Source organism: Heterodontus francisci, chromosome 9 (assembly GCF_036365525.1).
Source record: "Heterodontus francisci isolate sHetFra1 chromosome 9, sHetFra1.hap1, whole genome shotgun sequence".
Lineage (NCBI taxonomy): Eukaryota > Metazoa > Chordata > Chondrichthyes > Heterodontiformes > Heterodontidae > Heterodontus > Heterodontus francisci.
Window position 1 is genome coordinate 72,202,784 of NC_090379.1, and position 26,581 is coordinate 72,229,364.

The following is a 26,581-nucleotide window of genomic DNA, read 5'->3' on the forward strand; positions in this document are numbered from 1 at the left end:
GCTCAAGGTTGAGGACTTGTTGGGGGAGGAGTACTTGGCCTCATGGAGGTACCTGTCTGTTTTGGCTCATTGTGGTGCTGGTGGTTTTCTAGAGAGCAGAATTGAAGGCGTGGCATATTTGTGCTGTTGCTGGATTTCCAGACCTTTTTTATTTGTTTATGGGATGTGGGCATCACTGGATAGGGCAACATTTATTGCCCATCCCTAATTGCCCTTAAGAAGGTGGTGGTGAGCTGTCTTCTTGAACCGTTGCAGTCCTTGGGGTGTAGGCACACCCACAGTACTGGTAGGAATGGAGTTCTAGGATTTTGACCCAGCAACAATGAAGAAACGGCAATATAGTTTCAAGTCAGGATAGTGTGTGGCTGGAAGGGAACTTGCAGGTGGCAGTGTTCCCAGGCATTTGCTACCCTTGTCCTTCTAGGTGGTAGAGGTCACGGGTTTGGAAGCTGCTGTCGAAGGAAGGTGCTGCATTGTTTGATGCTGGTCAGAGTCTGCAAGTGGGTTCCGGTCCTTGGAGATTTCTCCTTGGGATTGCTCCCTAATGCCCGCTTTTTCTTTTCAGTGGTTGCAACGTCAGTCTCTTCTTCTGAGTTGCTGGAACACGAAGAGACACTGCCTGTTGACAAAGAACTTTCACCATCTGATTGTGGATCTTCATTCTCTTGGTGTGGCATTTGAGAAGAGGCTGATACTCTCCAAACCAGAACTACTGAGATCCTGAAGGAACTATGACTTAATGCAGATAGCATTGGTCTCTTCTGCTGTACTGGGTACCTTGGTGACCTCATGGATGGTCACAATGTTGAGATCCTTACACGCTGGTAGACCTGCCACTGCTGGTCGACTCGTGTCTAGCAGATAGAATTTTTGTAGTTTTTCTGCTGACTTGCCATAGCTGCATTGCATTGTTAGTGTGCCACTGCAAGGAATGAGTGGCCCCTTGTAGGCAGACAACTTGTCAGTTGTCGGTTTATCATTGATTTCCAACGACTTTGGTACATATCTTTCAGGATTTGGACTTGTAGGATATTTGCACTAGCGGCGGTGTCAATCTTGACCCTGAGTTTTCCAGCTTTCTTTGGGCCCTTGATCTTAATAGTGGTGTAAGCTTCCAGTTGTTTGACTTCATCAACATGATGTGTCAGGTTTGCAATGTGGAACGCCTGTTCGTCTTCTGGCTGAGAATTACTCCTCGTCAAGTCTTATCTCAGGTCTGTTTAGCTGTGGACTTTGTGAATCGGCTTGTGTTTACACAGGTTTCTGGCACTCTTCTAGCTGCATCTTTGGAGCCAGATTTCTTGTACAGGTGGGCCCAGTATCCTTTTGCAACACACGCTTTACACAGTTTACAGAATGCAGGATAATTTCTTTGTGATTGGGACAGACGGCACTTACCACACAGCTTGCTTGCTCTTTTCGACCTGGTTGTGGTGCCAATACTGTTGGCTGCACCTACTGCTTGCAGGTGCTGTTGTCCAGCTACAATGGCTTTGTATTTCCTGCCATCTTCCACCACATCAATGCTGTGACCTTTTTCCTCAAAAGGTCTTTCTGAAATGCGTGAATGGGTGTCGAAACAATCACTAGCTGCATTATTCAGTCTGACAGCTCAATTTCTGAGAAGTCACATTCATTGCCCTTATTACGGCATCTACTGACGAACTGGTCTATTGATTCCTGTGGCTGTTGCCTGTAGGAGATCAGTTTCAGGTGGTGAATTCTAAAATTCATTCATAATCGAAGCTGACCTTCTAGCATTTTCCATATCTTTGCAGGATTTTTCTGGTCCTCATCAGATAGTCCAGAAGTGTTGATTCTGTGTAATCCCTCATTTCCAACTGCTATTCGTATTTTTACAGCCTGTTTTTTCTGGTTGTACAATTATACTAGCTGCTTTGATTGACAGGAACAGGTGTTTGCTGATGCTGTGTGTTTATCTTGCTTCCAGCACTTAAGCCTGTTCTGTTTACACAGCTGTTCAATAGGCACTCAATTCACACTCAAGTGGTTCCAATGTTTTCTCCTGTGGCTTTGTGAATGGAATATCTTATTCACACTTGAGTAGTTTAATCTTTTTTTTAAACTTTAGCTGCTTGGAATAAGGCTCTACAGTGATCTGGATTTTTCCGGATTTTACTAACAGACGCCTCCTGTAATGGCGCTGACCTCAATCAGCTCGGGAAAGGAGTCAGGGCTTCCCCTTTTTGAAAAAAAACCCGATCTTTTGAAGGATTTCAAAGCATTTTTTTTAAAGCAGTATCCCTTGCCCATCGGCACAATGACTCACCCGATTTATTTGCAGCCTGTCATTCTGTACTGTCTTCTACAGTTTGAGGTAAATTTTTCTTTTTTCACTGTTTTGAGCCAGTATTTTTCTTGAAATTTCTCTCTACTGGCTGTAGGAAAGGTTGTTTTCAGAGCTGTTTTAACCATGGTCTTCAACCTCAGACTGTGTCTTCTCATCACAGCTGCTACCATCTAATGATTTCTTTATGTTGTCTGATGCAACATAAATGAGATGCGTGGAGTCCAGTTGGTCGAAGATCTCAAACAAGTTTATTACAGCTATCGTATTATGTACAGTACAGAGCAAACTATTTACAGAAACAAAAACAAGAAATGCTGGATTCACTCAGCAGGTCTGGCAGCATCTGTGGAAAGAGAAGCAGAGTTAACGTTTCGGGTCAGTGACCCTTCTTCGGAACTCCGAAGTTCCGGAGTTCTTCGGAGTTCCGAAGAAGGGTCACTGACCCGAAACGTTAACTCTGCTTCTCTTTCCACAGATGCTGCCAGACCTGCTGAGTGAATCCAGCATTTCTTGTTTTTGTTTCAGATTTCCAGCATCCGCAGTATTTTGCTTTTATTTTAACTATTTACAGAACCTGACTCTAGGTGTTCTAGTTGCAAAGTGACTCTGGCTCCAAGTAACTTGACTGCATCCTGGTACTTGGCTCATTAGCATACTAAGATCTTAAGGGGACATCACTCTTAAAGACAATCATACAACAACTGCCAGTCTTTTCAAGAACTTGTGTAAAACCAATTTTGTCTAGTGTTTTGTCTTTGTTAGAGATAAAAGTAATTTAAAAACATTGTTCCCCAAGTTATGCAGTATAACTAATGGTGAGGCAAAAACACTCACTGTTATTAAATAGTCAGTCAGACAGCAGTTTCTGGTGACTGCATATGCAGAATTAGACATAGAAATCAGAAATATTCGAGTTGTCCTGCTGCTGAAGCAGAAGTGCTATACTGATATCTTGATGAATGACATGGCATTGAAACACATAGAAGGGCATATATTTGGGGTAATTAACGTGACAGATATCTACTAAGCACACCAGAAAATGTTCAAGCATGTATGTTCAAATGTAGGTGACATTTTGACAATGTTTTAAGGCTTAATTACTGCCAAACAACCTCCCTGGCACTGAAAATTAACTTGAATAAGTTTGGATCTCATTCCTTCAGATTTTAATTATTATTGTAAATTTCTTTTTAAAAATCTTTTACTTTTTCTTTCTGTGTCTTTTTATCTCTCTCTCTCTCAATGCTCTCTTTCTTTCCCTCTCTTGTGCTTTCTTTTCATGATTTGGCATTGAATGGACTATTCTATATTACACTTCCTAGTTCAGATACTGCAAGGGGAAAATTTGATAAGACCCATTTTCAAGCATGGGTTTGTGATTAGTTGAGGCAGGCAGCACACAAATTTCATGCTGCCTGCTCATCAACATGATTACAGCATACAGCCCGGCATGAAATATGCTGCTGACTTGCTGCATGCTCATCAGGGGGCCCAGCAGCGTGCATGGCTAGCACAGTGTACAGCTAGCCTGCATTTTTGTTATGGCAGCCTGCCCCTCTTAAAGGGGAGGTGCACTCAGACTACATGAGCTGCTGGAACAGTGTCAGAAAGGCTTTGCTGGAAGAAAGGAGACTGCAACTAATGCAACAGGCCAGAGAGAGGGCTCCCAAGTTCTCTGATATGATTCTGTAGGCCTGAGTGATAGAGGAGAGAGATGAAGTTTCCACAGCGAGCCAGGAGAACCTCAAGGCACACCCTCTGCAGATGGCCAGGGAAGTCAGTTCTTGGAATCTGACCCTGAGGATTTGACTGCTTTGCTGGAAAAAAGTCATTGACATCACACATGTGGTTCAGGTCAGTGAATGCATCTTCAAATGACACCTACCTGCCAAACCACCAACCTGTTATAGTGCTCAGTACACCACACCCCGGTCACTCACCCATCAGCAATCAGGACTCATGCCTAACATTCGGATGTTCCAACTCACCCTCACGCACTTACTAGTGCTGCCAGTTTCACACCCATCCCTCACAGCTTCCACATACCTTCAGCTATTACAGGCACATCACCCAAACACATTGCAACACACTCACTAACGTTCTTCACTTCTCTTGCAGGACAAGGTCACATATCACAGCAGGGAGCAGCAGAGAACTGGTGGGAACAGGCAAGCCTGTATCTCCTGAGCACTTTGGAGGAGATGGTACACCGCATTATAGAGCTTGCAGACACTAAGTTAGTTGCATCCGGCATTGTCGAGAGCATTCAGGATGACAGTATGTTCCTGTCTTATGCACGTTCTCAAATCCCACTTTACCCTCATCCTGCTATCTGACACAAAGTGTAAGCTGCAGATGCTGTGATCATGGACACATTGCTTTCCACACCGCCCTCTTCTCTTACACCAACCCTTTACCTCTACATTTATGATTTCAGATACCTAAGATCTGCTTCCTGCCCAGCCAGTGCAACCTCACCCTGAAGAGCACAGGCAACAGCAGACCTTTGATGAAGAAGCACCGACACTTGTGCTGACATTCACAGTCACATGCTCAGATTCTGGCACAGTGCGTATTTTCGAGGGTAGTATAGATGTGGGATCAACACATGGTGAGTCACTGGCATGCGTGAGCTGCATCCAAGGCAGCGGGAAAGGGTAGCGCGTGTGCCAGCTCATCAGAGGGCAAGGTCACAGACGAGTTCTGTTACAGACCTGCCACAGAGCCTGGTAGCACTGTCAAGGAGCATGGAGGGGTCTGACTCCAACTGGGCGGCACAGTGGTTAGCACCGCAGCCTCACAGCTCCAGCGACCCGGGTTCAGTTCTGGGTATTGCCTGTGCGGAGTTTGCAAGTTCTCCCTGTGACCGCGTGGGTTTCTGCCGGGTGCTCTGGTTTCCTCCCACAGCCAAAGACTTGCAGGTCGATAGGTAAATTGGCCATTGTAAATTGCCCCTAGTGTAGGTAGGTGGTAGGAGAATTGAGGGAAGGTGGGGATGTGGTAGGGAATATGTGATCAATGTAGGATTCGTATAAATGGGTGGCTGTTGGTCGGGACAGACTTGGTGGGCCGAAGGGCCTGTTTCAGTGCTGTATCTCTAAATAAAAATAAAACTTGGCACAGGGCTTCAGGAAGAGCTTGAAGCTCATCCTTTCCAGTGTGGAGGTGGTGGCCAACTCCATGACAGCACTTGCAGGCCCAGCCATGATGCAGCGTCTGGTGGCTGATATCTCAGTTTCCGTTGCAGCATAGGCAGAAGCTACCCAATGTTTCAGTTCTTCAGTGGAAATTCAGACTGAAGTCATGAAATCCATGCTTGTTGTCATGCAAGCCCAGCTTGCTGTCATGCAGGCTCAGGCTGCTGCCATCAAGGCTAGCCAGTATTCAAAGGGATATGCAGGTTCTCACAGCAGTCCATCAATCTGTGCTGCAGCAGGTTATTAAAATCATAATATCATAGAATAGTTACAGTACAGAAGGAGGCCATTCGGCCCTACAAGCCCACACAGCACTCTACAAGAGCAACTAAGCTAGTCCCGCTCACCCGTTCTTTCTCCATAGCCCTGCATACTTTTCCCCTGAAGGTTTACAATTTGGATTGGAATTGCTGAGGCACTGCCCCAGGGGAGTGGCAATGGCTGTGTGGAGCAGGAACCTGCTGTTCTCTGTCAGGATGACAGCATTCATGCTCACACCACTGCTAGTCTGCCAGCGCCTTTGCTGTTGCCTTTCAACCAGCCAACCCGGACAGCTACAAACCATGTTGAAGTGATGCACATCAGAGCTGGGCTCTAAAGGCCGAGATCTGCTCAAGGTCATCCTGCAAGGCTATCTGCAGTCTCCTCCATTGAAAGTAAGTAGCCTTCCCCCAGCCATGCTGCAGCCACTGGGGTATCACTGTGTAGGAGCACTAGGAGAAGCAAAAGCACCTACCTGTAGGATAGGCATGAAAGGAAAGCACTTCTCCTCTTTCTGCACTTAATCCTCCTCTTCCTGCTTCTTCCAAGATGCCCTCCGAAGGCCTAGTGGCATGGGCTGAACAATCATGAGAGCGAGATTGTGGCAAACTCAGTAGACCACCATGAATTTGGAGACACACTCCAGCAAATACTGGACAGCTTCCCACAGTCAGTTCAGGCAGCGGAACTGTTTGAGGATACCAATGGTCTGCTCCACAATATTCCTGGTGGCAGCATGGCTCTCATTATAGATGTTCTGTCCACATGGGATCAGGTGACAGAATGGAGTCATGAACTAAGTCCAAAGTGGGTAGCTTTTGTCACCAAACAGTCAGCCTCTGATTCATTATGATGGCCTGAAGACATTGGGTACAGCTGGCTGGTGCTGGATGAATTTGTCATAACTTCTGCCAAGCTAGTGGGCATTCACTGACATGATTTTCTGTGCATGCTTGCACACAACTACACATTCAGGGATTAGTAGCTTTTGCAGTTGCGGTACATCTCCCCATCAATATGTGTAGCTTGCAGAGCCATGTGCGTGCAGTCAATGGCTCCCTGAAACATTGGGAATCCCGCTACCTGGTAAAGCCACTTGCTCGCTCCTTCTCTTTCGTTCTGGTAAAAGAGAAGACTGTGAAGTCCCTCGTCGTTCTGGACAGGGGCAAAATACTGCGGATGCTGAAAATCTGAAATAAAAACAGAAAATGCTGGAAACGCTGAGCAAGTCTGGCAGCATCTGTGGAGAGAGAAACAAGTTAATGTTTCAGGTCTGTGACCTTTCATCAGAACTGAGAAAAGTTAAAATGTAATAGGTTTCGAGCAAATAAAAGTGGGGCGTGGGAGGAAAAAAAGGGAAGGGTGGAGGGCCTTATTTTGCGAGCCCTCCTCCACCTCCCGCTACACATGGCTTCCACTCTCTGCCACCTGTGTCACTGGACTAGTAATCCAGATTGCCCTGGGGACAAAGGTTCAAATCCTACCACAGCAGTTAGTGGATTTTAAATTCAATTAATTAATTTAAAAAATCTGGAATTGAAAGATATGTAGGCAAATCTCAGAGAGATGTAAAATAATAGGGTAATAATAGTAGGGGATTTCAACTTCACCAATATTATCTGGGATAGTCTTAGTGCAAAAGGCTTAAAGGGGGCGAAATTCTTAAAGTGCATCCAGAAGAGCCTTTTGAGCCAGCATGTAGAAAGTCCTACAAGAGAAGGGGCCATACTGGACCTAATCTTTAGGAATGAAGCCCGATAAGTGGTAGAAGTGTCAGTGGGGGAGCATTTCAAAACAGGATCTGGCCAAAGTGGACTGGGAGCAGCTACTTGTAGGAAAGTCTACATCAGACCAGTGGGAGTCATTCAAAAAGGAAATAGTGAGAGTTCAGGGCCAACATGTTCCCGTAAAGGTGAAGGGTAGGACCAACAAGTCCAGGGAACCCTGGATGTCAAGGGATTTAGAGGATTGGATAAGACAAAAAAAAAGGAGGCTTATGGCAGATTCAGAGGGCTGAAAACAGTGGAGGCCCAAGAGGAGTACAGAAAGTATGGGGGGGGGGGGGGGGGTACTTAAAAACGTAATTAGGAGAGCGAAGAGGGGGGCATGAAAAAACACTGGCGGACAAGATAAAGGAAAATCCCAAGGCATTTTATAAGTATATTAAGGGTAAGAGGATAACCAGGGAAAGAGTAGGGCCCATTAGGGACCAACGTTGCAATCCGTGTATGGAGCCGGAGGACGTAGATGAGGTTTTGAATGATTACTTTTCATCTGTGTTCACTATGGAGAAGAACGATGTAGGTGTAGAGATCAGGGAGGGTGATTGTGATATACTTGAACAAATTAGCATTGAAAGGGAGGAGGTATTAGCAGTTTTAGCGAGCTTAAAAGTGGATAAATCCCCAGGCCCAGATGAGATATATCTCAGGCTGCTATGTGAGGCAAGGGAGGAAATTGCAGGGGCTCTGACACAAATTTTCAAATCCTCTCTGGCCACAGGAAAGGTGCCAGATGACTGGAGGACAGCGAATGTGGTACCATTATTCAAGAAGGGTAGTAGGGATAAACCAGGTAATTACATATCAGTGAGTCTAACATCAGTGGTAGGGAAACTATTGGAAAAAATTCAGAGGGACAGGATTAATCTCCACTTGGAGAGGCAGGGATTAATCAGGGATAGTTAGCATTGCTTTGTCAGGGGGAGATCATGTCTAACAAATTTGATTTAATTTTTCGAGGAGATGACGAGATATGTAGATGAGGGCAAATCAGTTGACGTAGTCTACATGGACTTCAGTAAGGCTTTTGATAAGGTCCTGCATGGGAGATTGGTCAAGAAGGTAAGAGTCCATGGGATCCAGGGCAATTTGGCAAATTGGATCCAAAATTGGCTTAATTGGCAGGAGGTAGAGGGTGATGATCAAGGGTTGTTTTTGCGATTGGAAGCCTGTGACCAGTGGTCTACCACAGGGATCGGTGCTGGGACCCTTGCTGTTTGTAGTGTCCATTAATGATTTAGACATGAATATAGGAGGTATGATCAACAAGGTTGCAGATGACACGAAAATTGATGGTGTCATAAATAGTGAGGAGGAAAGCCTTGAATTACAGGACGATATAGATGGGCTGGTAAGATGGGCAGAGCAGTGGCAGATGGAATTTAATCCTGAGAAGTGTGAAGTGATGCATTTTGGGAGGACTAACAAGGCAAGGGAATATACAATGGTTGGTAGGACCATAGGAAGTACAGAGGGTCAGAGGGACCTTGGTGTGCTTGTCCATAGATCACTGAAGGCAGCAGCACAGGTAGATAAGGTAGTTGGGAAGGCATGTGGGATACTTGCCTTTATTAACCAAGGCTTAGAATATAAGAGCAGGGAGGTTATGATGGATCTGTATAAAATGCTAGTTAAGCCACAGCTGGAGTACTGTGTACAGTTCTGGATACCACACTAAAGGAAGGATGTGATTGCACTGGAGAGGGTGCACAGGAGATTCACCAGGATGTTTCCTGGGCTAGAGCATTTCAGCTATGAATAGAGACTGGATAAGCTAGGGTTATTTTCCTTAGAGCAGAGAAGGCTGAGGGGGGACCTGATTGTGGTATACAAAATTATGAAGGGCATAGATAGGGTAGATAAGAAGAAACTTTATCCCTTAGCAGAAGTGTCAATAACCAGGGGGCATAGATTTAAGGTAAGGGGCAGGAGGGTGGCACAGTGGTGCAGTGGTTAGCACCGCAGCCTCACAGCTCCAGCGACCCAGGTTCAGTTCTGGGTACCGCCTGTGCGGAGTTTGCAAGTTCTCCCTGTGACCACGTGGGTTTCCACCGGGTGCTTCAGTTTCCTCCTACAGCCAAAGACTTGCAGGTTGATAGGCAAATTGGCCATTGTAAATTGCCCCTGGTGTAGGTAGAAGAATTGTGGGGATGTGGTAGGGAATTATGGGATTAATGTAGGATTAGTATAAATAGGTGGTTGATGGTCGGCACAGACTCGGTGGGCCAAAGGGCCGGTTTGAGTGCTGTATCTCCCTATCTCTCTGTGACTCTAGGTTTAGAGGGGATTTGAGGAAAGAAAATGTTCACCCAGAGTGTGGTTGGAATCTGGAACACACTGCCTGAAGGGGTGGTAGAGGAAGGAACCCTCACACCATTTAAGAAGTATTTAGATGAGTACTTGAAATGTCATAGCATACAAGGCTATGGGCCAAGTGCTGGAAAATGGGATTAGAATAGATAGGTGCTTGATGACCAGCACGGACACAATGGGCCAAAGGGCCTGTTTCTGTGCTGTGTAACTCTGACTCTATGAAAGCTAGTCTCAGTAATGGTGCCAGGAAACTCATTGATTGTCATAAAGACCCATCTTGTTCACTAATGTCCTTTAGGGAAGGAAATCAGCTTTCCTTAGCTGGTCTGGCCTACATGTGACTCCAGACTCACAGAAATGTGGTTGACTCTTAACTGCACTGTGAAATGGCCTAGCAAGCCACTCAGTTCAAGACTTGATTGAAACATATAAGATCCTGAGGGGTCTTGACAAGATGGATGTGGAAAGGATGTCTCCCCTTGTGGGAGAATCTAGAAGTGGGGGTCACTGTTTAAAAGTAAGGGGTCGTGCATTCAAGACGGAGATGAGGAGACATTTTTTCTCTGAGGGTCATGAGTCTTTGGAATTCTCTTCCTCAAAAGGCGGTGGAAGCAGAATCTTTGAATATTTTTAAGGCAGAGGTGGCTGGATTCTTGATAAGCAACGGGATGTAAGGTTATCGGAGATCGGTGGAAATGTGGAGTAATGAGTTCAGCCATGAACTTATTGAATGGCAGAGCAGGCTCGAAGGGCCTACTCCTTCTAATTCATATCAACGTATGTAAGGCCAATTAGGGATGGACAACAAATGCTGGCCTGCCAGCGACGCATACATCCCATGAAAGAATTGAAAAAAAACCCTGTCGTGTTGCAGCCCATGAGGTACTGCAACTATAGCTCTCATTACTAAAAACAGGCTTTCTCCTGACAGGTCTTCCAACTCCTCTGGCCTCTTTGTCAAAGATCAGCACCACTTCCTTGTGAATACAAAAACTTTTCAGAACTCCTCCAGTAACACTCAACACAGTGCTTCCACTCACTCTGCAGCAGCAGAAGAAAGTCAAAAGCAGCTCACCTGGAAGTCCCATGGTGATCTTATTAAATTGCTCAAGTGGGGGCAAGGCAGTGGATGAGGTCTTTGTGAATATATGTTCAGTTGGGAATGATTAAGAGGACCTGTGAGGGTCCATTCTGCATACTTCTGTCACACGCATGGCACGCCCACTCTAGTGTCTTTACAATCATGCTGCGCCATGTGAACCATGCTGGAAGTGGCTGCAAACGATCCAACCAATATTCTTGGAGTTCCCAGCTTCTGTAGCACCAGCACCAAATTTCACAGCCTGCGTATCTCAGGAGGAATTCTTCAATCTGGTTGGTTAAAGAGATACACAGTTGCTGGCTCTGTTGACACAGGTCCCAGATCCTATATTGAGGGTGCCATGCTGTTTTGCATCATCGCATGTTCCAGTGCAAAAGTTCAAAGGAAGTCTCTGAGCAAATGTAAGTGTTATGAATGGCTAGCATCATTTGTCCACCACTGACTGCAAAATCCAGGTAATTGATATTCCTACATTCTGCATATATATGCTTTGGCTGCTAGCTGGTTGTGAATTCTGTTCTGTTTACTCTTCTGCTGTGACTGCCAATCTCATTGATTTTTACAGAGCCTTCTAGTCAATCTCTTGTTTTATATACATGTATGGATTCAAGAAACTTCTATTGTTACACTGTATTAATTTTTTTCTATCCCCACAATAATAGATGACAATCTTATTCATACCATTATACAAAAGTTAAACAGACTTCCACTGTTAGAAATGTTAATATAATATGAAGATAGTTTCATAGTAAAAATAAATCCAAAGGATCCCAAACAAAAGACACATTACATTTAATGTCTAAGGCAAATTCTTTCTGCTTTATATATACGTACTATGGTTCAGTTAAAATAAAGTAGACAAAGCAGTACAATTAAAAATTGTGTTCATTATGCTGTTCATCTGCCTTTCCCATATTTTTGCAGCGCTACAGCTAATGCCAGATGATGCTCTATTTTACAAACTCCGTGCAGATGTCCGAGGCCATTTGGGTTTGATTGAAGAAGCTGTAACTGATTACAAAAAAGCAATAGGCATCCAAGAAGCTGTGTAAACAGATAATTGCTTTTACCAGGAAAAGTAAACAATTACCACAAATACACTTAATATTAAGGTTCAGAAGAAAACTCTTTGATAAAAATAAAAATGAATAGATCTTCAAAATGTGATTGCTTGTGGAACTGTATGAATGCCTTACTAATGATAACATTTCATTACAGATGAATTTAAACAATATCATTCAATACAGCATATTGTCTGATGGTATCACTAAAGTGTCAGTTTGGTAATTATCTTGATAATGTGTATTGCTGAAATATTTAGATGCAAAATAATTTAGCTCTGTAACATTATTGCATTTTCTGTCACTCAAAAATTATTTCTTGTTGAAATACTTATTTTTCTGAGTGAAATTCTTTTCCCTGACATGATATAAAATCTTTGACTATAAAAAAATTTTAAAAATAATTCCTGTTTTCAGTATTGATGTGAAAAACTGAGTCTAGGTTGTATGAATTTTCTTTCAATTGCTTTAACATTTTTCCAACATGAAAATAAAGCTCCATGCTAGAAAGCAGATTAATTCGTAGACAATTTTTATTGAAGAATGTATGTATAAAATGTATTATTTTGATTTAAAAACTCAATGGTTTTGTTTTGTTAGCAGGAGTATACACTATGAACAACATTAACCCCCGCCTGCTGCAGGAAGGCCATCTCCATTGAGCTGGCACCCTCCTCATGTGGCGGAGGGCCTCTGTGCTGGTGGCAAAATTGCCCTTAATTGGGGTCTCAATCACCTTAAATTGGCTGCCTGCCTCCATGGTGTGGGCAGCTGAGCCTCTTCCCAACCCGCCCCTGGGTAAGTTCCCCGGTGGCAGCTATACTTTGGGGAGTCATCCTGACATGGCATCTGCCTACTTTCCCTCCAATCCCATTTCCAAGGGGTCGGGAAAATCCAGCCCATAGAATTTTACAGTACCGAAGGGGTCGTTCAGCTTAGCTCCTCGATAGAGCTTACACATAGTTCTTAGCCCTGGCCTTTTCTGATACCATTTTAATTTTTTAAAAATTCATCCATTTCTTTTTTAGAAGCTGTCTTGGATTCTGTTCCCATCATGATTTCTGGTGGGGCATTCCACATTTTAACAACTTACTGCAAAAAAAGAACCGGTCCTCTCCTAACTTCTTATATAAAGATCCAGCAAAGCCTGATGTCTGCTTCCTTTAGCTTCCACAGCCCATTACCAATTGCCTTTTCTGAAGTTACTATTTCTTTTAGCTCTTGCAGCATTTCCTAAAACTTCAATTTGATGGTTGGGAGATTGCCCAAGATCTCCTCTGTCCATTGGTCTCCTGTCACATGACGATGGTCATTATCTTTTACTCAGTTAAGGGGACGTTTGGCAATCTCATCTGGACTTTTCAAGAAAAGCCAATTCATTTTTGTTTGTCCACCTAGTGGGATTTATGCTGTTAAGTTCCACAATAATATCTTTACTTGCAACCCATTACTAGTGTTTGACTTGTCATTTGACTCCATCATCCAAGTGTTACAAATGTAATATAGTGTCAGCAGAATTGGTGTGATTTTTGTGCTTGGTAATTGGAAAAAAAAGCAAAGGAGATATGTCGGTTGGCCAACCTCTGCCATTCTGATATCAATATAGACAACAGTTTAAAGCTGTTGAATTCTGATCCTGGGAAGAGAGATTGACAAGCAAAAGTGCAAGGCCAAGAGCATTGAAAAGGGAAAGTTCAAGAATGGAAAATTGAAAAGGATGAGGCTGAGAGTAGAGCAGTAGAAAAGGGCAAGGTTGAGAGTGGAGCAGTAGAAAAGAGTGAGACCAAGAGCGGAGCATTGAAAAGGATGAGGCTGCCAGTGGAGGGGTAGAAAAGGGCGAGGCTGAGAGTGGAGCAGCAGAAAGGGGCGAGGCTGAGAGTGGAGCAGTAGAAAAGGGTAAGGCTGAGCGTGGAGCAGTAGAAAAGGGTAAGGCTGAGAGTGGAGCAGTGGAAAAGGGCAAGGTTGAGAGTGGAGCAGTAGAAAAGAGTGAGACCAAGAGCGGAGCATTGAAAAGGATGAGGCTGCCAGTGGAGGGGTAGAAAAGGGCGAGGCTGAGAGTGGAGTAGCAGAAAGGGGCGAGGCTGAGAGTGGAGCAGTAGAAAAGGGTAAGGCTGAGCGTGGAGCAGTAGAAAAGGGTAAGGCTGAGAGTGGAGCAGTGGAAAAGGGCAAGGATGAGAGTGGAGCAGTAGAAAAGAGTGAGACCAAGAGCGGAGCATTGAAAAGGATGAGGCTGCCAGTGGAGGGGTAGAAAAGGGCGAGGCTGAGAGTGGAGCAGCAGAAAGGGGCGAGGCTGAAAGTGGAGCAGCAGAAAGGGGCGAGGCTGAAAGTGGATCAGCAGAAAGGGGCGAGGCTGAAAGTGGAGCAGCAGAAAGGGGCGAGGCTGAGAGTGGAGCAGCAGAACGGTTGAGGCCGAGATCAGAGTGGTAGAAAAGGCGAGGCCAAGAACAGAGATTTAAGGGCAGTCTGTGAATCTGTAAGTGGCACGGCAGGAATATCACAAAATATCACAGCGCAAGGAGGAGCTGTGGGGTAAGTTAGAGGTAGGTATTTAATTTAATCTACCTATAACTTAAACTAGATCAAGTAATTAGTTAAAAGGCTAAAATAATATAAGCCAAGCTGATTAATTTGATTTTTAATGAATTAAGTAAATAATACAAAGTCAGATAGGGTTGACAATACAGAAGGTGTCCTGCCACTACAGCATGTGGGAGTTTGTGGTGATCCATGACCATATCTACAGTAAGTATCTACATCTTGAGGAAGTTCAGCTCAACGTTGTTGAACTGGCATCTGAGGTGCAGAAAATGTGAGGCATCAGGGAGGGGGAGTGTTACCTGGATATTTTGATATTGTGATTCACATCCCTGAGGTATTGGTGCAGGTTTGGTTTGTGGTGGGGAACAGGAACGTGTGACTGCAAGCCAGACAGGTCAGGGGATCCCAAATGTAGAGTTAGAGGAGCCTTTGCCCTTATTCAACAAGTACGAGGTTCTTGCTACCTGTGTGGATGAGGGCAAGGTCTGCAGGGTGTTTGAGCAAATTGACCACAGCACCATGGCACAGAAGGCCGTTCAAGTGAGGGGAGTGAAAAGAATGTGGTACTGGTAGGGGACAGTATAGACAGGGGTATAGATATTATTCTCTGCAGCCGCGACTGGGAGTGCTGAGGGTTCTGTTGCCTGCTTGGTGCCAGGGTTAAGGACATCTCCTTGCGGCTGGAGAAGAACTTGGAGTGGGAGGGTGAGGATCCTGTTGTCATAGTCAATGTAGGAACCAATGACATAGGTAGAACTAGGAATGAATTTCTGCTGAGAGAGTTTGAGGAGCTAAGGTTAACATTAAAATGCTGAATGTCACAGGTAATAATCTCTGTTACCTGAGACATGTGCAAATTGGCATAGAGTCATACAGAAGGTTAAATGTGTGACTGAAAGAGTGGTGTTACAGGTATGGGTTTCAATTCTTGGGACACTGGCACCAGTACTGGGGAAAGAGGGAGCTGTTCTATTGGGACAGGCTCCTCTAAAATTGGGCTGGGACCAATGAAAGGGTGAGAAGATTCAGGAAAGGGTAATTCAAAAGCAATAGACAAATGCCAAAGCTGTAAAGCAGAGTTGTGATTTGGTTAAAAATAAGCAGAGTGGACCAGGAAGGGACAGACAGAACAAAGGTAATAGGACATTAGTGACTAAGGTGACATCTGGGAAAAATAGAAAAAGGTTAAAGCTAAAGACACTGATGTTTGAAGCATTTAAAACAAAATAGATGAATTAGTGGCACAGATAGAAATAAATGTGTTTCATCTAATAGCTATTACGGAGATGTGGTTGCAGAGTGATCAAGGTTGGTTACCAAATATTGTGGTAACCCTGATAATAAATGATGGAAATAAAGGCATTGGAGAGGAAGGATCTTAACTTGGAAAATCAAGATATAGAATCCGTTTGGGTATATCTAAGATGGGAGCAGTTCACAGGCCCCCAACAGCAGTTGCAGTATCAAGCTGATTATAAATCAAAAAATTAGAGGTGCATGTAAAAAGGATAATACAGTAATCATGGGGAACTTCAATCTTCGTATAGACTGGGCAAACTAAGGGCAGGATTTTGTGCTGGAGGTAGGACTCCTGGTGGCGGGCTGAAAAGGTGGGGGGAACCCCGCCTCTGCCTAAGGATTGGTAGGATTTTAGAATTCAGAAAAGGATGACCAAGAAATTGATAAAAAGAAAATAGAATGAGAGTAAGTTAGCAGGAGACAATAAAACAGATTGTAAAAGCTTCTATAGGTATATAAAGGGAAATAAAAAGTAAATGTGGGTCCCTCACAGGCAGAGACAGGAGAAATTATAATGGGGAGGAAGGAATACTTTGTCACAACAGAATATGGAAAAAACATAGCAAGTGTGTGGAATCAAAGGTCCTGTGACATGATGGAACTTCAAGAAGTTAGTATTCGTAAATAAATAGTACTAGAAAAATTAATGGGACTAAAAGTTGGCAAATCTTCTGGACCTAGTGGACAGGGATCCGAAGGTGCGGAGTGCCGGCCACCGCCACCAATATCGCAGCGGGACGGAAAGTGGTGCAGGTCTGATTAATTCATCAATTTTAATGGATTTAAATATGTTAATGGCTGTCCCGTTGCCAAGTGTTGGGGGGGCCACCACAAGGCCTCACCACTGCCGGCAATGTCGGGGCAAGCCTTCCTGACACCGAGGCCAGTGGTGGGCTTCTGCCGGAGGCATTTTCAGGTGCCCCCCACCCCCACCATGAACCCAGACGATGGGGGAGTCTGTAAAATTCAGCCCAAGATATTATTAGACAAAGTATGGCTCATGGGATTGGAGGCAGGGATATATTGCACCACGGATATTTGAGAAAATTATTGACTAAACCGCGGACATGGGGCAATTAATCTACTTATAAAGTGTATAGCCAACCAAATGCCATCAAAACACTGTCCAATTTAAAACACATTTCTCCCTATAAATAAAGCAGCTAGGCATACAAACATCAAGGGACAACTGTATTAACCAGCTAGCAAGCAAAATAGTATATAATGCCAATAGAGTTAGCCTGCACCAGGTCACCTTATTGGATGAGCTCTGTAGATACACACAATGTCAGGAGTGCAAATTCATCCAATAAACCATGAAATTCAAGGAGAGAATTGTTATTGTGGTCATTGGGGTGAAGCAGTAAAAAAAATCAGCAATAGGAAGACAGACCATTTCTCACATTGCTATTGTCACAAGACAATTTAACCCATGATGGTCAATGTGCAACTTCTCCACCTGCTTATAATTTGTCTCAAGACAGGGCAGCTAACTAAAAGGCAGTGATCTCCAAATCAGGAGAATTTCATAGGATGGAGCAGATAGTACTTCAGAAGAGTCATGTAAAACTGAAAAGCAGAGTGGGACAGGAAGGGACAGAGGGATTAACGGTAGGTAGCCAAGACTAGTTTATTCATCTCGACAGGCTATTAAACCAGGTCCTGGATTCTAAAATACAAAAATAACAGCATCTCTCATGAACAATATGTCATTTACTCACCAAAGATAGTGACAAAATTAAATAAATACAATTACAAACAAAGAGCATTCTTCAGTTCCTCCAATAAAGCGATTCTCTTAAATTCACTTATGTCTATGTTTCAATCTATTACCGTCAATTCCGATTCAGCTCTGACAAGATAATTATTAACAAAAAGCTTTTCTGCAAAATGTTGAGCTGTTGTTACTTCATGTATTATTCAGTTACAAAATGTTTTGTCACTCCAGACTATGATTATACTCCAGACTAACCAATTTATATCCAAGCAAACTTCTTATCTGTTAGCAAAGGTGCACTTATAACGTAATGTAATTATATGATAGACAACTTTCAAATGATATTGGCCACTCAGGTTATCTGCCCTCAAACTGGATAGTAAATGATGCACATTTCAGTTACTGAACTTTGACATACTTGTAAAACTTGTCCCTTAATCCAATTTGTAGCAAAAAAAAAAATCATTTAATGACTGTTTTTAACATGGTCATTGAAACATAATAAATTTTACCATGTCTTCCCCGACAGTTTTTAAAACTGTAAATGCAGCATGGATTTTGTTAAGGAATTGTAGGCAATTCATCATAGATTAAGGTTTATTAAAGCTATCCATTACATTGTATTCACTAACTATTATATATGGGTCAGAAGCATCCTGTTTTTGCCAATATCACTCATCCCATTACTCCTGTATTCATGAGAAACTTACAGTGCTGACTACCAGAGATTCCTTGGACTTTCTTGCCAGTTTTCCCCTCAATACAAGTTCTGGAACAATGTGATTCCAAATGGATAGCAGCAGAATTGTGACATTTATATAGAAACATAGAAAATAGGAGCAGAAGTAGGCCATTCAGCCCTTTGAGCCTGCACCGCCATTCAATACGATTATGGTTGATCATCCAAACTCAGTACCCTGTTCCCACTTTCTCCCCATATCCCTCGATCCCTTTAGCCCTAAGAACTATATCTAACTCTTTCTTGAATATATTTAATGATATGGCCTCAACTGCTTTCTGTGGTAGAGAATTCCACAGGTTCACCACTCTCTGGGTAAATAAATCTCATTTAATGGCTCCTAAATGGCTTACCCCTTATCCTTAGATTGTGATCCCTGGTCCTGGACTCCTCCGCCATCGGGAACATCCTTCCTGTGTCTAGTCTGTCTAGTCCTGTTAGAATTTTGTAGGTTTCTATGAGATTCCCCTCTCATTCTTCTAAACTCCAGTGAATACAAGCCTAATCGACCCAATCCCTCTTCATACATCAGTCCTGCCATCCCAGGAATCAGTCTGGTAACCTTCACTGCACTCCCTCCATAGCAAGAACATCCTTCCTCAGATAACGAGACCAAAACTGCACAAAATACTCCAGATGTGGTCTCACCAAGGCCTTGTATAATTGCAGCAAAACATCCTTGCTCCTGTACTCAAATTCTCTCGCTATGAAGGCCGACATACTATTTGCCTTCTTAACTGCCTTCTGCATCTGCATGCTTACTTTCAGCGACTGGTGTACAAGGACACCCAGGGCTCACTGCACCTCCCACTTTCCCAATCTATCGCCGTTCAGATAATAATCTACCTTTCTGTTTTTGCCACCAAAGTGGATAACCTCACATTTATCCACATTATACTGCATCTGCCATGTATTTGCCCACTCACTCAACCTGTTCAAATCACACTGGAGCTTCTCTGCATCCTCCTCACAGCTCCCACTCCCACCCAGCTTTGTGTCTTCTGCAAACTTGGATATATTACCTTTAATTCCCTCATCTATATCATTAATATATATTGTGAATAGCTGGGGTCCGAGCACTGATCCCTGCGGTACCCGACTATTCACTGCCTGCCACTCAGGAAAAGACCCATTTATTCCTACTCTTTGTTTCCTGTCTGCCAACCAGTTCTCTATCCATGTCAGTACCTTACCCCCAATCCCATGTGCTTTAATTTTGCACGCTAATGTCCTATGTGGGACCTTATCGAAAGCTTTCTGAAAGTCCAAATACATCACATCCACCGATTCTCCCTTATCTATTCTACTAGTTACATCCTCAAAAAATTCCAGTAGATTTGTCAAGCATGATTTTCCCTTTCCGATGTCCAATCCTGTCATTGTATTCCACGTGCTCTGCTATTACATCTTTTATAATGGCCTCTAGCATTTTCCCCACCACTGATGTCAGGCTAAACAGTCTATAATTCCCTGTTTTCTCTCTACCTCCCTTTTTAAATAGTGGGGTTACATTAGCTACCCTCCAATCTGTAGGAACTGTTCCAGAGTCTATAGCATCTTGGAAGATGACCATCCACTATTTCTAGAGCCACTTCCTTAAGTACTCTGGGATGCATACCATCAGGCCCTGGGGATTTATCGGCCTTCAATCCCATCAATTTCCCGAACACCAATACCCTACTAATACTGATTTCATATAGTTCCTCCTTCTCACTAGACCCTATGCTCCCCAACATTTCTGGGAGGTAATTTGTGTCCTCCTTTGTGAAGACAGAACCAAAGTATGTATTTAATTGGTCTGCCATTTCTTTGTTCCCCATTATAAATCCCCCCATTTCTGACTAAGGGACCCATCATTTGTCTTTACTAATCTTTTTCTCTTCACATATCTATAGAAGCTTTTACAGTCAGTTTTAATGTTCTCTGCAAGCTTACTCTCATGCTCTATTTTCCCCTTCTTAATCAATCCCTTTGTCCTCCTTTGCTGAATTCTAAACTGCTCCCAATGCTCAGGTTTGCTGCTTGTTCTGCCCATTTTATATTTCTCCTCCTTGGATCTAATACTATCCCTAATTTCTTTTGTAAGCCATGGTTGAACCACCCTTCGTGTTTTATTTTTGTGCCAGACAGGAATGAACAACTGTAATTCATCCATGCGCTCTTTAAATGCTAGCCATTATAGAAATAAGGGTCCAGCTCCTCCTCTCTCTCCCTCTCTCTCTATCCCCCTCTCTTTCCCTATCTCTCTGTCTCCCTTCCTGCCCTTGTCTCTCTCTGTCCCTCTCTCTCTCTGCCCCCATCCCTCTCTCTCCCCCCAACTTCCCCCCCACCCTTTCTCTCTCTCTCTCTCTCTCTTCCCCACGCAACCCCCCCCCCCCCCCCCATCCCCACCCCTGACCATTCCTGGGAGCGGGAACAGCACTTTCTGAACTTCAGACAGATTTGTTGTTTTTTGGTGGGCTTTAAAATAAAACGGAACCCGCCGGAAAACCCCGAATCTGTCCGAAGTTCAGAAACTGTTGTTCTCACTCCCAGAACCTGTCAGCTGTGTCTCTGACAGTGCATTTTTTTTATAGAAGGTCTGGGCGTAAAGAAGAAGCCAATGGGAAATTTCTCGTTCTTGAAATTACCAGTCACGGACCTCAAAATCTTTTATCCCGGACACTGGTGTCCATGTACGGAAACGTTACTGACCCCTGATTCGAGGTAATATATTAGAATGGATTGAGGATTGGTTAAATGATAGAAAACAGCGAGTAGGAATAAAGGGGTCATTTTCAGATTGGCAGGCTATAATTAGTAATGTACCACAAGGATCGGTGCTTGGGCCTCAGCTATTTACAATCTACTTCAATAACTTAGATGAGGAGATTGAATGTGATCGATTCAAGTTTGCTAATGAAACAAAGTTAGGTGGGAAAATAGGCTGTGAGGAGGCAAGAAAATGGCAGATGGAATATAATGTGGGGAAATGTTGATGTTATTCATTTAGGTAGGGAAAATAGAAAAGTCGTATATTTTTTAAATGGTGAGAGACTGGTATTCAGAGGGATCTGGATGTCCTTGTACACAAATTACAGACTGTTAACATGCAGGTATGGTGAGCAATTAGGAAAACAAATGTTATTTTTACCTTTATTACAAAGGGGTTTGAGTATTACTGAAATTATATAGGGCCTTGGTGAGATCACACCTGGAATACTGTGCACAGTTTAGGTCTCCTTATGTAAGGAAGGCTATACTTGTTTTAGAGGGAGTGTAACCAAGGTCCACTAGACTGATTTCTGGGATGAAGGAATTGTTCTACAACAAAAGATTGAGTAGTCTAGGCCTATAATCCGCGGAGTTTAGAAGAACGAGAGGTGATCTCATTGAAGCATGTAAAATTATTAGAGGGCTTGATAGGTTAAATGCCAAGAGATTGTTTCCTCTGGCTGCAGTGTCTAGAACTAGGGGTCGTTGTCTCAGGATAAATGTTCAGCCATTTAGAACTGAGATGAAGAGAAATTTCTTCACTCAAAGGGTTGTGAATCTTCGTAATTCTTTACCCCAGACAGCTGTGGATGCTCATTTGTTGCGTATGTGTAAGATAAACATCAATAGATTTTTAGGATACTGAGGGAATCAAGGGATGTGATGATAGTATGGGAAGATAGAGTTGTGGTAGAAGATCAGCCATGACCTTATTGAATGGTGGGGCAGGCTTGCAGGACCAAATGGCCTACTCCTGTTCCTATTTCTTGTGTTCTTATGTTCTTATTAACCACATGGAATGAAAGGTTAGCATCACTCGGCCCTCCAATACAATGCCAAAAAAAATTAGACAGAATATCATCAAAGTTCAGAGATAAGCATCACTTACAAGATGGGCACCAAATGCAGAAAGATCATTATAAAATCCCTAACATTGTTATCTTGGCCAGTTACCAAACCTCACGAATGTCCCCAGTACAGCAAGATACCAACTACTAGTAAATATCAAAGGCCTGAAATTTTTCTGCTTTTCTGGTGCAAAAATCAAGAAATTTGGACTGGGAGAGAATGGAGAAATTGGAGCGGAATCTGCCAGGTCAAAGAACTCCATACACATAGAAGCATTGCCTGAGCTGCCTGTCAGGTTATTGGATTTGAATACATTTTTCTCTGCATTTTTTTCTCCTGCAGCTCAGCAGTTAGACTTCCTAATCAATACTTAATTTTCTTTCTTTGATGTGAATTGAAAGATCAATATCTACATTATCAAAGTTTTGAACACAGCAAATGCTGTGGAAAGTATTAAAGCTAACAAACGAAAAGAGGTACTTAAAATAAAAAAGAAACAACTCTTGAGAATAAGAAATTGAACAAGAAGTATGAAAATGTAAACCGATCTGTCTGGATACATAACATGCTGAGTTTTGAAAGAATGAACAAAAATGACAGCAATTAAACTGTATTGAATAAGGGAAGAGTTCACTGAGCCATTAAATTCTAAAATCATCCAATTACACTAGTAGAATTAGCATATGCCCACCATTGCTTGCATCAGTTGCTGTTGAAGTAATTCTTTGAGAGACAGAAATTTAATGAAATGTAATTCTATATTTTTTTAAAAAAGCAATTGGTTCAGACTTCGTTAACTTGAATTCTTTTCAAATTAATCTCTATGCCAGGTTTGAATTTGTATTGAGCCCTAGGAACAGGAAATTCACATTGTTACAATAGCCTAGAAATTGGATCACGCACAAATCGGGGTGTGATTCGGGTACAGCACATGCTGTGTGCATCGAGTGAGGCTGGCAAAAGGACTACAGAAAACTAGCTTGCTAACCATAGTATATAGTACTGGTGAAATGCCAGAGGCAGCTCATCAGTTGTGGGAGGTCAGTAAGATTGGCCAGGGTGAACACCTGCCGAGGTCTTCAGGAGACCTCTGCTCCCCCATCTCCAGGATAAGTTAAGGAAAAAAACTTTAAACTTACCTCTGGGTGGCAGTTTTCAATGGTTCCTTTTAAAAAAGAAAGACTTGCATTTATATAACGCATTTTACAGCCACCGGACGTCTCAAAGCGCTTAATAGCTAATGAAGTACTTTTGAAGTGTAGTCACTGCTGTAATGCAGGAAACGCCACAGCCAGTCTTCTCTTCTTCTTGGCATTTGTTCGCGGAAGAAGATTTTGGGAAGGTTGTAGTCATCAGTTGCAGGCCCTCTGGTGGCTAGTCAGGCCTATCTGGGACAGGCAGATTCTCCCACAGTGAGTACAAGTGAAGCTGCTGGATCTATCCTCCTTTTCTCTTTCATGCTGGTTCTTTGCTCAGTCTCAAGGGTGTCTGTAGCTCTCCTGATGTAGCATCTCCAGGCATCACGATCTACGGCCTGTGCTTTCCACTGGCGATGGTCAATGTGGCACACAGAGAGGGACTTCTTCAGGGAGTCCTTGAAACGTTTGCAGGGGGCCCCTCTGTTCTTGTTACGCATGGTCAGCTCTCCATACAACACTATCTTGGACAGGTGACTGTTGTCCATGCGAGCAACATGACCCGCCCGACGCAGTTGGTTTTGCAGGAGGATGATCTCGATGCTGGTGATGTTGGCTGTTTCCAGGACTTCGATGTTTGTGATGTGGTCCTGCCAGCGGATCTTGAAGATGCTGCAGAGGCAGCGCTGATGGAAACACTCTAGAAGACGTACATAATGGCGATAACGACCCATGACTCTGCGCCATACAGTAGTGTGGTGAGGACTATGGCTTTGTACACTTTGAGTTTGGTCTGTGCTCTGAGGCTTTGGTTACTCCACACATATTTGTAGAGTCTGCCAAATGTTCTATTTGTTTTTGAAAGCCTATTGTCCACTTCCTTGTCTATGGTGGCATCAAATGAGATGACGCTCCCCAAATAAGTAAATTGCTTGACAGTATTCAGCTCGGTTCCCTCGATGACAATGCTTGGTGGTCTATATTCTTCTTGGGGTGCAGGCTGATGCAGGACTTCAGTTTTCTTTAAACTGAATTTTAGTCTGAAGAATTGTGTTGCCTCGGAAAAATATGTTGTTATACATTGCAGGTCTGACTGACTGTGGGCCAGGAGAGCACAGTCATCGGCAAAAAGAAGCTCATGGATGAGTTTTTCTTGTGTCTTTGTGTGAGCCTGAAGAAGCCTGAGGTTGAAAAGGCCTCATCCGTCTGAAAGCCTACGTAAACTCCCTCCTTCAGGTCTTCCGTTGCCTGCTGCAGCATCATGCTGAAAAAGACGGTGAATAGGGTCGGGTCCATCACACATCCCTGCTTCACGCCATTGGAGATTTGGAAAGGACTCAAGAGGTCGCTGTTGTGCTGGACTTGTCCGTACTGGTTTTCATGAAACTGCTTCGCCATGGCCAGGATCCTAGGTGGGCATTCAAGTTTTTCAAGGATTTTCCAAAGTCCATCTCTGCTCGCAGTGAATGCCTTGGTGAAGTCTATGAAAATGGCACTTTTCTTTTAATTGTCTGAGTGCAAATACCATGTCTGTGGAGCCTCTGTTTGCTCTGAAACCACACTGGCTCTCTGGGAGGTTTTCTTCTGCAATGGTCGGCACAAGCCAGTTCAGAAGTATTCTAGCCAGGATCTTCCCAGAAATAGAAAGGAGGGTGATCCCATGGAGGTTGGAGATGTCTGATTTTTCTCCTTTGTTTTTTGTGCAAGGTGATGATAATGGCATCACGAAGATCATGTGGAATCGTGCCCTGTTCCCAGCAGGCCATGGCAAACTGATGGAGCTTGGTGTATAGGGCAGGGCCACCATGCTTCAAGGTGGCATTCCATCGGCTCCAGACGTCTCAAAGTACTGTACAACCAATGAAGTACTTTTGAAGTGTAGTCACTGATGTAAAACAGGAAATGCCACAGCCAGTACGCACACAACAAACATCTACAAATAGCAATGTGATAATGATCAGGTAATCCGTTTTTTGTGATGTTGATTGAGGGATAAATATAGGCCAGGACACGAGGGATAATTCCCCTCCTCTTCAAAATAGTGCTATGGGAGCTTTATATCCATCCAAATCTCAGTTCAACATCTCATCTGAATGGCAGCATCTCCAACAGTGCAATACAGGATTTGAACCCGAAACAGAACAACTCAAAGGCAGGAGTGCTACTAACTGAGCCACAGCTGACACTTTATACTGAAGAAGCTGGCTGTAGTGTGCACTATGCCTGTTGCGGTCATTCGCAATCTCATTTGGCAAAGGGGCATGGAAGAGGTGTTATGCCCCTAATACGCAATTAGCCTAGTGCCAGCATCAGGCACATGGAGCTGGACATTATCAGCCCCCCGAAGTTGGGGGTTGTGGCGGGGGGGGGCCCGGAAAATAGCTCCGGGAGAGGCCTGCCACAGGCCTTGACGCCGGGAAGGCCCCGCCCCATTTTACCGGTGGCGGTGAGGCCTCGGGGCGGCCCCCCCACCGCTTGGCAAAATAACTTAATTTACATATTTAAATACATGAATAATTACTTACCTTCCAGATCCGAGCTGGAACACTGGTGGGGAGTGGGGGAGGAGTGAAGTTTTCAAGGTGCGGGAGTGGGGGGAATAGCAAAAGCAAATTGTTAATTACTCAGGTTTTTTTTGTTTGATTGCTCAGATTGTAATTTGCAGGTTGTAATATGATGCTAAGATATTTGACACTTCTATATTAATGTTTAAAATATCTAAGCTGATTATACATTATTTATAATTGTTGCTCAAGACCATCAGCCAATGCAAAATAATAATTTAGCCTAACAGCCTGGAAAACTCACTTTGTTTCCTTTACGTAACTTATCATCTGGAGAATACTTGGCATCAGGTGGCAGGACTATATCTCCAACACAGAAGTCCTTGAAGCGGCCAACACCCCCAGCTTATACACACTACTGAGTCAGCAGCGCTTGAGATGGCTTGGCCATGTGAGCAGCATGGAAGATGGCAGGATCCCCAAAGACACGTTGTACAGCGAGCTCGCCACTGGTATCAGACCCACCGGCCGTCCATGTCTCCGCTATAAATACGTCTACAAACGCGACATGAAATCGTGTGACATTGATCACAAGTCGTGGGAGTCAGTTGCCAGCATTCGCCAGAGCTGGCGGGCAGCCATAAAGACAGGGCTAAATTGTGGCGAGTCGAAGAGACTTAGTAGTTGGCAGGAAAAAAGACAGAGGCGCAAGGGGAGAGCCAACTGTGCAACAGCCCCGACAAACAAATTTCTCTGCAGCACCTGTGGAAGAGCCTGTCACTCCAGAATTGGCCTTTATA

General features: G+C 43.7%; 1 protein-coding gene across 4 annotated transcripts in view; it reads left to right on the forward strand.

Annotated features, from left to right (window-relative positions):
• ttc6 (tetratricopeptide repeat domain 6) overlaps positions 1-12,402 on the forward strand; it is a 414,842-nt gene extending 402,440 nt beyond the window's left edge. For all 4 annotated transcript variants that reach the window (XM_068039290.1, XM_068039292.1, XM_068039293.1 and 1 more), the window contains one exon: positions 11,890-12,402. In XM_068039290.1, the coding sequence (XP_067895391.1) occupies positions 11,890-12,017 (128 nt within the window). In that variant the 3' untranslated portion in view covers positions 12,018-12,402. The remainder of the gene's footprint in view (positions 1-11,889) is intronic.
• The last annotated feature ends 14,179 nt before the right edge of the window (positions 12,403-26,581 follow it).